The sequence below is a fragment of the Meles meles genome, chromosome 2 (assembly GCF_922984935.1).
Source record: "Meles meles chromosome 2, mMelMel3.1 paternal haplotype, whole genome shotgun sequence".
Classification (NCBI taxonomy): domain Eukaryota; kingdom Metazoa; phylum Chordata; class Mammalia; order Carnivora; family Mustelidae; genus Meles; species Meles meles.
Window position 1 is genome coordinate 9,145,814 of NC_060067.1, and position 13,352 is coordinate 9,159,165.

The 13,352-nt window shown below is 34.2% G+C and overlaps 1 protein-coding gene across 5 annotated transcripts in view; it reads left to right on the forward strand.

The window, feature by feature from the left end:
• Positions 1-13,352, forward strand: part of ANKRD17 (ankyrin repeat domain 17) — a 162,770-nt gene that overhangs the window by 22,742 nt on the left and 126,676 nt on the right. The window contains exon 1 of one of the 5 annotated variants that reach the window (XM_045989937.1): positions 12,879-12,933. The exons of the other annotated variants lie outside the window; for them this stretch is intronic. Within the exon in view, the coding sequence (XP_045845893.1) occupies positions 12,880-12,933 (54 nt within the window). The 5' untranslated portion in view covers position 12,879. Of the gene's footprint in view, positions 1-12,878; positions 12,934-13,352 lie in introns of those variants that run through there. 5 annotated transcript variants of the gene reach the window in all.

Below are 13,352 nucleotides of genomic sequence, written 5' to 3' on the forward strand. Positions count from 1 at the left end.
GTACTTGGTAATTTCTGTGCCTGACATAAAATTACATTCCATTATGAAATAACCCATTGCCTTTGTATTTCTTTTCTTACAAATATTTCTCCTAGAAAAAAAGCGTTTATGGAAAGAGGTTGAAATCAAGTTGGGAAAGTTGCTTTTGAATCCTGCTTTAATACCATGTGACTTTGGGAAAGTTACTGCTCAGCCTCATTATTTTCATTGATATTGGGGCTAATGATTTTCTTCCTAACCTTTTTTTTAAAGAATGGAAATTATATATCTAAAACACTGTTTTATATGTTAGAGTTATTCATTAGATGTTTTTCTGGATATAGTTATTACATAAAATTATTGAATGAAGTTGTCATTGTTCTTTTTCAGTCAGGAGCAGTTTTCTTTACCTTTTTTAGGTCATGAATTTTAGTTATTAGAGTCTGATGAACACTGTGGACCTAATTTTCCCCAAAATGTACTTAAACATAGATATAGCACTTTGCATATTGTTTTAGGAGGCATTCTAAAGACATAAGTCTGTGAACCATGAATTATGAACCTTAGGTGAAGAGTACTGAATTCCATCTTTTATCCATTGAGGAGTTCAGTGACCATCTGTACTTTTTATTATCTCTAAAATTAAAAATAAGCAGCACTTTCCCCACCTTTGCCCCAGTAATCACACCAGTAGCTACAGAATTTTTCTTTCAGGGGTTGCCACTATATAACCATTCAGAGAGGTTTTTTGTTTTTTTTTTACAGTAATAGGTTAGAAAATTTTGAATTAATATCACCTTTCCTCCTTTGCTCTTTTTCTTTTTGAAACCACTGGAATCTTGACTTGGAGAAAAAAACTCTTTGAGAGATAATTGGTTTTTATGTGTGCTTTTTTACTGCTAGAGGTATGAAGGATGTGTTACGGAATGATAACATATATTTAATAAAGTTTACAGCTTATTTCCTCATATGTTTAGCAGCAAACCATAAAGCATTATTTTTATTTCTTCAGGCTTATTTTATAGTTATTGTCGTCCTAACTTTTCTTTTAAATATGATGGATTGAGCACATTCCTTTAACCAGTTCCCACTGATGTGTATAAGGATTCAATTAAATGGCAGTGCTGAAAAGCAGGAACAGATGTTATTATATTAGCCAAACTACCTTAAAGAGGAGCAAAAGGACCTCATTAGCTCTGTGATGTTAATGTATGTTTGCATGTGTGTGGGGAAGGAAGGGAGAAGATCAACCTAGTTGTGGATAAATCCAGATTTGAATGATGTCATCAGTACTATGTCTCTCAAATTTTTAGTCTCTTTTTTCTTCTGTTTTAGCTTTGTTTTCAGCCAGGCAGTAATGGCTGCCAAAGGAAAGGGGGTTAGGATATTTTAGCTAGACCTAAGTTATGTGGCCACCCCTGTGGTGATTGGAAAGAAATCACCTCCTAAATCACATGGACTATTTTCCCCCACAAACAAGAGGGATTATGTTACTAGAAAAGGGGGGAGGGGAGAAAGCATGTTGAGCAGTAAAATTACAGTTCACAGTCCACTACAGGTATCATCAGAGGACCAGAAATTTTGAAGAAGATAGAAAGTTCACGGGATCGGATTGACAGCAAAATCTCAGAAGAAATGGAACCCAAGATACCAGAGGTAAGCTCAGGTTTTCCTAGGGTAACCTCAGAAAGGCTCCAAGCTTGGAGTCAACAAATACAAAGAACATTAGTGGGTAATTGGGTAATAAACAAGAATTTTTAAAAGAATTATTTTCCAAAATGCCTTAGTTGGAGCTCTTTTCTGCCTTTTCGCCAGCCTAAACAGCTCTGGTGGCAGTGATGCCTGCCCTCAGGCCTGAAATCTAAGGACTGCGCCCTTAGGAAAGTAGACCAACGGTTCAGTAGGACATCTACTGAGATGTTGGAATCCGAGAAGCAGAGCCACTAAAGCATGCTACTCCAAAGGAAAACAGTTTGACAGTTCCCAGCGAGCTTGATTTCCTATGCGGGTACCTTGCTTGGATGCCTTATTTATATGCCTGCCTGCTTAAATAGTACTACTCTCCCTTTTAAGGGAAAAACCACTTGGGTAAACAAACTTGAACAATCTCAGAGAAAGCCCAGTTTGGGTTCCAGTACTTTCTAAAGTAATCTTTCATTTGCCAGTATAAATAGGGATAATCAGTTGGAAGAGGGTTAAGATGAATAAAAGAACGAATGACGTCAAATGTAATTCAGAAGAAAACTTCAAAGAAAAACTGTAATTGGTTTTTCATTTAAGATTTAAGAACATGTTATAATTATTAATCATAGTTTCATTGAAAAAGGGGCAGAGAACCAGAAAAGATTTTGAAAATTATAAAGACAAATTTTAATGGGTTAAATAATCATGAATCAAGACTGAGTTGTTGGTTTGGAGCTAAAGAGGAGGAAATCTCTGCATATATGAAGCAAAAAAAAGATCTGGAAAAATTGAGAGAAAATTAAAGAGATCTGAAAAATACATTATATCACAAAATTTTCACATCCATAAATTTGAGTTCTAGAAGCAGAGAACATACCAGTGGGAAGGAGAAAAATAATGAAAGAAATAATTGAAGAAAATGTCATGAGCTGGAAGAAAGATTATGAATTTCAGATTGAAAGAGCCTATGTAATACCAAGCAGGATGAATGGAAAAAGATCTACATCTAGACGCATCTGGTAAAATTCAGAACTCTAAGGATAAAAGGAAAATCCCCAGTTACTGCCTAAGAGAGGGAATAAAGGATGAAAAACGAAATGATTGAGTTCCTAGCAGCCTTGATGAATGCTTGAAGACAGTCAAACAGTATCTTCACATTTGGGGGAAAAGAAACTTGGACCTATATTTTCTGTGCTCAACTACAATACTTAAGAGGACAAGTACATTTTTTATACTTGGAAAAACTGCACCTTATATGAAAATATTTGAGGTATTATAGTACAGTGAAAAATATAGTCCAACATAGAGGATATGGTGGTAGAGCAGTGTGGGTTGGAGGTTAGAGTGGCATTCTTGGGCCTTCAGAAAGAACCGAAGAAACCTAGGAAAATTCAAGAGTGTCATCTGACTGGAATACTTGGACAGTTCTTTGAATCAGTGACATCTAAATGATATAAAATTGTATTTCCCTTGGTGATTAGTATTTACCTAGCCACATTATAAATGTATGTAATTGAGTTTTTTTAGAATCCACTTAGAAGATATATAAAATAGGTTTAATTAAGGTTATGGAGTAGAATTTATAATACAAAAAAGAATAACCTATAAAATTAGTAGGAGATTGAGGGCAATAGAGGAAGGGTCAGTGCTCGTTTTGTCAGTGGACAGTCAACAGATAACACATAAAAATGCTGAATTAGGAAACAGAAGTAAAATAGTATTAATGTTAAGCTGGTAACCATACTAGAATAGTAATAGTGTATTGCCAGTTGGATGCAGGCAGGTACAAAAAAGATTTGTTGTTCATTTTGTGCCTCTGTGGCCTTTGAATTTTGAAAAAAATCTCATTTGTATGCATCACATTTATAACATTAAAAAGATTACAGAAGTTGCATCTACCTAGTTAGATAATAATGCCTTTATTTATAAAGTGACATTTGAGGGGTACATGGTTTTTAGAAACTGAGGTAGAAATAGAAGACACATGAGGATTAATTTCAGGAAATTAGAAAGTTGCATAGAATACTAATGTGGCTATTTTTATGTAGCGTGCATAATTGTTTCTTGACTGGCATCTATTCCTGAGTTTTTATGTCAGTTCCTGAATCCTTTCCATGACTCCTTTTTTTAAAAAAATATTGATTGTTAAAAATTTGGATATATGGGAAGATTTGGAGCCTTTCTTCTTGCCAGTGACTCTCAATAAGATGACATTTTCTTTGATGTACTAAAGACCAAGATTAGAAGCCTTGTTTGTCTATAAGGAGGAAATCAGGTTGATCAAGAAAAGCCACAGTTACTAAAGGCAGGATGTGTCTTCTGGAAGAACTAGAAGAAGGAAGATGGCAATAGAAATGGACTTTTTTATCCTTATAGGGTTGACACTGGTATTATATCCCTAACCAGACAACATTTGTTGAATGAAAATTAATTTTGTTTGTTTTAGAATTAACTTTATTTTGATGCCATTTCAGTATAAGTTGGGTTAGCCTCCTGTTTATGCTGTATATAGGTAAAATATTTTTTCAATTTAAGTTTTAGGAGTCTTGCATCGGAAATGGTCTATGGGAAATAGATTTCTGCTTGTATGGTTTGCAAATTTTATTTTAAAGAATATGAAATTTTATGGTATTATATACCTTGCTGAATGTGTAAAGTGCAGAAGATTCTAAGATCTACTTAAATTATACATAGATTTTAATGTAAGTTGGAGTGCTAAAAAAAAATCAAGTTATATAAATGTATACCTTTAAAATTATGAGAAATACTAAAAAAACTAATTGTTTTACTGGAAATTGTGGGATTTGTGTAAGGGGGCAGTGGTTTCCTTAAGCACACAAAAACATTAAGTATAAAGTTATGTTTGGCAGTTATGTTTTTCAGTAATCTGTAAGCTGTAATCTGTAGTTATTCAGTGTCTACCCTTAAGCAATATTGACTGCCTTCATTGAGAGACATTGGCATGTGCTTTACGAGTATGGGAGTTGATAGGCTTTCTAAAAATACTTGATTCTGATAAGAAATTGGTGATAAATGAATCAAAAGATATGAATGTGGGTTAAATTTGATTTCATAAAGCATGCTAGTTAGATATCTATTACATACATAAAAGTTAGTAAATACTGCCTTCTGTTTTCTTATATTGTGTTTTTTTTTTTGTTGGATATTTGGTAGTAAAACTGGATATCTGAACTTTGTGGGGGAGGTTGAAAGTAATGATAACAGGTAGTTGTGAGATCCCTTTGTAAGAACCAAAGAGATATTTCAGTTACGTAGAATGAAATCAGTGTGCGTGCGCGCTCGTGTGTGTGTGTGTGTGTGTGTGTGTGTGTGTGTGTGTGTGTGTGTGTATGAGGGTTGTGTTGGAATCCTATCTGTATATCCACTTTGGGAACTTTGGAAAGTCAGTTATGCTCTGAGATTTTCTTTATGTGAAGATCCTTAAAAATTCTTTATGTCCAGGATTAGGTTCACGGAATAGAGAATGATACTCTGTTTTGTAATTTTTGGCCTAGCCTTAGGTGGTTAAAGAGAATTTAATGTAATACATTTCTAAGGAGAAGGAGTTATAAATCTGAAAGAGTAGTCAGTCTTTTGATATTTGCAGTAATTGCTTGCTGACAAACCATTTAAGTTTTCTTATGACTACATTAGGCTAGAAATAGGGTGGTAACAGACATCATGAGAAACCAGACTGGTTGGAACTTGTTGTCAGTGACCCCAAACCATCAGGAACCAAAGGAGGAGAGCCAGTGACTGTCCTCCAAGATTACTTGGAGAATTAGAATTCCAAGATTACTTGGATAGTTTTTACACCCTAATTTTTTTCCCATGCCTTTGATACTATCTTAAGCATGTTATCTGGAGCTGATTCTTGAGTCTCCTAGTGTAGGACAGTTGTCCTTCAGAAGGGTTGTAGGAATTGGTGACTCTAAAAAGTTGGTTTTGGACTTAAGTCTTTTCTTATAATTTGTATTTTTATCCTCAGCCCCTCTTTTTTCTCCTCCACTCTGCCTGTGTGGTATGTATGTGTGTGTGTGGGGGGGGGGGGTGTGTTTGTAGTGTATTTCTTTTTGTTGGAGATACTTGTTGCTTCGGAACAAAAGGCAGCTAATGTGCTGCTGACCAAATTGAGAATGCTGTACTGTCAGTACAGCCTATTTGAAACAAAAATAACATTGATATAACTAATTTCTTTAATATATCTACTTTTTAAAATTTTTATTTGAAAATGTACAGTACAGACAAATTTAGGGGGGTGAATGTGACCTAAAAACAAAAAATATTTTATTAATTTTGTATACATAGAGCCTATTGTGAAATACTGGAAAAAGAATGAATTCATGGTGTGACCCATCCTGGGTAGAGACAACAAATGCAAAGCTGCTTTGTTTTTTACTTTGCTTACTGTGTTACTTATATTTGGACAAGACTATGCTTGTATTCCATTCTGTACATAGCACACATCTGGATGAAATATTTTGTTCAAATATATTGATATTTTCTGTCTATTCAAACTATAGTTTTGGGTTTTACTAAAAAGTTGGAGTAAAAAGCTAAAACTAAAAAGTTGGAGTAAAGAAAAATGGAAAAGGACTGTAAATCAAAGAAGAGGGAAAAAATCATTGAAGATTTTAATTTTAAACTTTGTGGAGAAACGGGTTCAAGTTCTAGATTATAGACTCATGGAGGTAGACTATCAGTCTATATCCACTATGCAGTATAAGGCCTGTCACCTAATAAGCACAAAAATATTTATATAAATGCATGATGAAGATTCTAATGATGATCTTTCCAAAAAAAGTTCGCTAGGGCTTTTATAATATCAGCCTTGAGAAAAATTTTATTTATGCAGTAAAATTATTATAAAAATAGTTCATGCCTTTAGCCTTAATTTAGAATATACTACTGGATGGCCTTTGCATTATTTTATTTATGAGGTTACAATTTAAATATCCTTATTTAATCCTTCATTACCTAAATCTTTTAGGTATTCCTGCACATATCATTACCTAAATCTTTTAGGTATTCCTGCACATATCCAGAAGCATGCCCAACTGTTAACATTTAGTATGGAGTTTCTAGTGAGGGACTAATCATTCTTATTTAAAAATATTGTTATCAGATTTGGCCCTGGAATGTATGTCAAGAAACTGAGATAGAAACTTTTTTTAGTGTTCTTTATGTTAGTAAAAATTGCTTATGTGTGGCTCTGTCTTATTGTATATTTGATTTTTATAATGATGGAAGGATTACTTTAAAATTTCATGCCTTATTTTTTTAAAAAATATTTATTTATTTATTTATTTATTTGACAGAGAGAGAGAGAGGGAGAGAGATCACAAGTAGGTAGAGAGGCATGTGGAGAGAGAAGGGAAGCAGGCTCCCCGCCTAGGAGAGAGCCCGATGCGGGGCTCGATCCCATGACCCTGAGATCATGACCTGAGCCGAAGGCAGAGGCTTTAAGCCACTGAGCCACCCAGGCGCCCCTAAAACTTTTGCACCCCTAAAATTTTGTGCTTTAAAAATGAGTAGTTTGAAATAAATGTGGAAGGGAAACAAAAATATCCAACAATATTTAATTAATTTACTTTAGTAAGAAACATACCCAAAGAATTCTGTATCTTTAGAAGGCTAAATTCGGGCAGAAACTTCACCATTTACTCTTGAGTTAAAGAACCAATTAAACCTGAATGGAATTTGTATTTTAGCAGAAGTAGATGTAGAGAAATTTTTTAAAAGTTTAGTTTGTTATTTTATTTATTTATTTTTAAGTAGTCTCCACACCTAGTGTGGAGCCCAGTGTGGGGCTTGAACTCATAACTCTGATATCAAGACCTGAGCTGAGATCGACTGAGCCACCTAGGTGCCCCTTTTTAAATTTTTTTAAAAGGTACTTTTCTCCCCAATTTTTCTCTTCTCCAAATACATGTATATAGATTAAATCTGCATTGTTGCCTTTTTCTTTTTCTTTCTTTCTTTGATTAGTAGCAAATGAAGTTCGTAATCTGTCAGGGAATGAATTTATGTGATTTATTTTGATAAGGGGCAGAAATTAAATGAGAGGAGCTATAACTTTAACTTGACATTCCTTGAAAAGTGGAATGATGAGGAACTAAGGATAAATCTCAACGTGTATTTTACAAACTGATGCTGATTTCTGATCTGGGTTTTTTAGATAGATTTGTATCATTAATACTTAGTATTCCTATGGAAGCAGTCAGTCTCTTCTGTCAAAATATAAACTCAACTTCTTTAGAGTATGATAGCATAAAAATTTAAATAAATATATGTATCAAGAAATGCACCCTGTAGTTATATTTAGGCACTTGTAGTACGTGTGCCCTTGCTTTGGGCATTGCTCGTCGCAGCATTATGAAGTATTATGAAACATTATGAAACATTATGAGACAACGCAAATGCCCATCAACAGGAACTGATTAAATACAGTATAATTCTTCAGTGAAAATTTTAGCAGCTGTCAAAATCAAAGCAATAGACCTGCATTGCTAACCTGAAACAGTTATCATGGAGTATTAGATTTTAAAAATGGGGATGCAAAAAAGTATGCGTAAGATGCTTCCACTTGTGTAAAAAATAATCTATACATCATGTGTGTAGGTAATTTCTAGAAGAATACACTAAATATTCCTTTTAAGAGGTGCTAAGAAGTAGGTTTACTGTTCTCTTTATTTTCTTTATAGGTGAGTGTTTTCCATGATCATATATTACTTTAAACATCATAGTTTTGGGGTGCCTGGCTGGCTCAGTGGGTTAAGCCTCTGCTTGGGCTCAGGTCATATCTCAGGGTCCTGGAATCTAGTCCCACATCAGACTCTGCTTATCAGGGAGCCTACTTCCCCCACCCTCTCTGCCTGCCTCTCTGCCTCTTTGTGATCTCTCTCTCTCTCTCTCTCTCTGTCAAATAAATAAATAAAATCTTTAAAAAAAAAACCAAACACCATAGTTAATAAAAAAAGAGAGTAAACAATGATGGTAATGAAAAGAATATCACTGTGCTACATTAGATATCTAGAATCCTCAGTTGCTATTATGGTATGATTGGTTCAGGTAAAATCAGGGAGATAGTATTGTGGTTTTGTTTTTTTTTTTTTAAGATTTTATTTGTCAGAGAGAGGGCAAGTGAACACAAACAATCTGGGGAAGCAGCAGACAGAGGGAGAAGCAGGCTCCCACCTGAGCAATGAGCCCAGGACACTGGGATCCTGAACTGATCCCGAAGGCAGATAATCAACTGAGCCATCCAGGCGTCCCAAGAGAGTGTAGTTTTAATAATGTTGCTTTCAGAAATTTGACCAGATTTTCTTAGTCTTTTAAGTTCTGTTTAATTCTTCAATATCTATTATTTTTAATATTATATTATTATAATATATATAATATAAATATTAATATTTAGTATGATATTAAATGAGATATTATTAATACTCATGCTTGGTTCAGGTCATTTCACACTTGGGTTTCATATTTCTGCTAAAATATAACTTACAGGTAGAAAAAAAAGATAGTACAAAGTAAGATTACATTTCACACATTTTGAGAGGTGAAGTTGTATATTTTTCTAGTAGTTTGCTTTTATGTAGGTGGGTGAAATTGTTCCTTTTGTCCCACAAGGTGGGACCTGTCCTTGTTTTGCTTGGGAATGTGGATTTCAAAAAGAAACAATTTGATGCAAGTAAACTCCCTTTACAAGGAATTTTTTGTTAAAATAGTTTTATATGGGGGAACAAACATCAAACAAAGTGTACTTTAAAGTCATACAAAATAATGTTGCTTGCTTGTCTTGGACAGCACATTTCTCTGTGTGTGTGTGTGTGTGCGTGTGTGTTTGTTTTTTTTGTGCCTTATTCGAAGAAGTCAATGCTGATCCTAAATAAAATTGCAATGCTAGGAGATTTCCTTCATCCAGTCTTGGTATTTATTGAGCTCCTTTTGTCCTTTCCCCCTTTTTTTATGAGAGGCTTTTCTCTTCACTTTGGACCTTTGAATCTTATTTATAGTATTTTCTTTTATGATTTGTTATTTGCATATGTTGGTTTCCATTTGTTTGCATAACTTCTATGTTAATTACTATTTGCACTTTAATAGTTTTGCTGTTGGCAAAAATGAAAGACTTTGTGCCATTGAAATCAGTATAAGCAATTGGAAAAACAGGGTTGTTTTTTTTTTTAATTGTGTTTTTGTTTTTTTGCCTAAGTGATGAGGTTGAACTAGAAGAAAGATGGCTCATGTAGATAGTATTAGGATTTTAAGGCTGATACGTATGAATCTCTTTCACATCCTTTGCACATAGAATTTTATGCTTTAGCATGTAGGTTGTCATAGTAACAAAAAGGACCAGAAAATAAAATAAAAATAAATGTTTTGCTTGCATAATAAAAAATTATAGAAATTCTGAAATATATATTCTGCTTGTTGTATTGAGTATTTCTAGTATCTTACTTCAGTGACCTAGTCACGGAACAAATGTTTTTGTCATCCGAAATTATTCCTAGTGGCAGCAGTAATTAACGTAATTAACGTAATTAACGTAAGGGTGCATTACGGGGTATCCAACAATTCATATATTCATGGCATTTCTTGTTAATCAAATGCTTAAGGGCCTGCTCTATGCCAAAGACCATGCAGGCCCTGGGTATATATTGGTGACAAAACCTGTTTTCATCAAACTTCTGATCTGTAGGAGAGAAAGAGATGATAAATGGATATAAACATCCATAATCCTGGAGGAAAGCTGTAATCACATATTTTTTCATAAAAACTTAACAGTAATTATCTAAAAAGATAAGAGAAGTACCCTGTAATCTTAGAACAGAAGGGAAGGAGAAAGTAAATGTTTTAATTGACTTGAGGCATCAGAGGCCTGATTCCTTAGCAAATAAAGTTGGAAAGCCTGTTCTAGGTTCGTAGGAAATACAAGTGACCTAACGTAAGAGTTCTTTGAACTCAAACCTATCTTTGCTTCTTCATGTTTGAGGAAGGTTTGAGAAAGTAAAACCTTCTTATTGACTTCTCTTAATCTAAGAGTGAAGCAATTTGATGCATAGAAATAATTGGCCTGGAAGAAAGGAAATAGTAAAAGCCATTTTTCTAGTTTCTTTTAAGCTCTGTCCGAACAATGGAAATTGTTTTGTTTCAGAAGCCTCCACAAATGCCAGGCATACACATACTTATATTGTAAGCACTACATATGGCTTGATGGAAAATATTTTTTTTTTAACAGCATTTTTTTTTTTTTAAGATTTTATTTATTTATCTGACAGAGAAAGATCACAAGTAGATAGAGAGGCAGGCAGAGAGAGAGAGAGAGAGAGAGAGAGAGGGAAGCAGGCTCCCCGCTGAGCAGAGAGGCCGACGCGGGACTCAATCCCAGGACCCTGAGATCATGACCTGAGCCGAAGGCAGCGGCTTAACCAACTGAGCCACCCAGGCGCCCGGGGAAATATTTTTAATAACAGTTGTTTTCCATCAATTCCACACAGCCTTTGGAGTCAAACTGCTCTGGGTTTGAATTCCAACTCCGCTATAAAACTGTGCACACACTCTGAGACTTGATTTCCTTATTTGTAAAATGAGGATAATATTACCTGGAGGGAGGTGTATTAGATAGAACACAGACTCTGGAGCCCACTGCCTGGGTTTAAATCTTAGCTCCTCAACTTAATTAGCTTAGTTGGGAATAAGTTGGGTGAATTTCTTAACCCCTCTGTCTCAGTGTCTACATATGTAGAATGGAGATAATAGGTCCTACCTTTCTTTTGGGATTATTGTGAGAATTAAATGAGTTAATACGTACAAAGCACTTAAAATGGCACGTGGCATAGCGTAAGCATGATTTAATTCTTAATGTTATTATTTTAAAATTATTTTCACTTAGTAGGGTTATTGTAAAGGTTAAATAACATGTTTATTAACAAAAAGGCCTCATTTTTCCTGACACATTAAGGGTACCCCCTAAATATCAGATATTAAGTAGTAGATAATTTTTCTTACTTAATATTCATATAGTAAGAAATTTTATGGCTTAAGAAAGATGCTGTTAAGAAATTTTATGCCTTACTGACTGTGCCTAGAATAGTTTCTAATATACAGAAGATATTGCATGTTGAATGAATGTTAGAATTATAATTAGATTGGTTAATCAGTACATTGAGGAATCACTTCAGTTTTAGTTTGTGTGGCATTCCTATACGTGCACAGTTATTTTATTTCTGCCACAAAGCATAAAACATTGTTCTTTTCCCATTGCATTTTTTCATATTCCCGATTTCATAAGGAAGAAATTTGACGAAGTAACAAATTTTACTAAATTGAGGATCAGTTATAGTAATAAATATAAGATAAATTGGCTCTGCTGTCAGTCACCAACTTTATTAGTGTTTAATGATCCAGATACAGTGTTTCTGAATTTAATTTGTCTGAAATATTTTAGTCTCTTATAGTATTTATGTTAAGGGGGGAAAGGGCCATTCATTTGGTTAGTAAATGAAGTTAAAGACATTCTTAGAAAATGAATATACTCATGACCTGTTATGGCTTGCTTCAGTACTTGTAAGTCAGTTGAATGTTGATCTCATTCTCTTAGATATTTCCAAACAGATTAGTTTAGTTTTTAGAATACCAGTTTGCTATTAAAAAAAAAAACAACCTACATTAAGAATTATTTTTGACACCCTTAAGTCAGCATCTATAATGTGTATGTTATATAATACATTTTCCTGATGTAGCAAATTCTTAATTTGGTATTACCTTGCCTCCTTCTTTGCGTGTTTAGTGCAGCCATTAATCTCACTACAAGGCTTTACTAAGGATAAATTGCTACGTAACCCACTTCAACCTCTTTTGTTCAACCAGGAAGCCAGACGTGTTTAAATAGCTTTTAAAAAATGTATGATTATTTCTTTTTTTGAAATTTTAGGATTTTAAATTTTGGTATGGTAAAATAGGGGACTTTATTTATTTTGTCTGTTGAAATTACTTGACAGAAGTTTGCTTTGGAATAGAGCTTCTGTATCTTTAAAAAATACACAGTGAGTCACCCCCTGCTCTTTTGGTAGATGCCTGGCTAGTGAACAGCTAAGCTGCTTTAGGCATGTAATAGAACATTCCATTTCCTGTTCCCTTGCTGACACAGAGGAGTGTTCCTGCTGGCAATGATCTAATCATAGTGCAGTAAGAAACATGGCAGTTTGATAAAACATGGTGGAGACAGCGGCTGAAATGGAAGCATATGTTCTAGAAGACATTCTTGAGGTAGGGCTAGGTTTGTAAATGAAATGAAAGTTGAAATCTGAACAAAGAAATCTTATCTGCGGGAATTATTTTGCAGATGAATAGATTAGAGGAGAGAGCAAAGAGAGACAGAGCATAAAAGCAAGATATGGTCAGACCTTATTCCTTGTGAGAATGTGCCAGTCGGGTTCACATGATTACTAAACAAGTCTAGAATTATTTTGTTTGAACTTCATGTTTTGTAAATTGTAAATATATGTTTGATAGAAAAAAAAAAAAGAAAGGGCCTCGGACTTAATAAAAAACGATGGCTGGTGGTGACCTTTAGATTAACTCATTAGAAGGTGGGGTCTACAAAGCAGCTTTCAGTAGGTTTAGTGTCATATGTCTTAGAATTCATTTACATATCTAAGCCCAAAGCTCGCTGGCTGTTAACTATT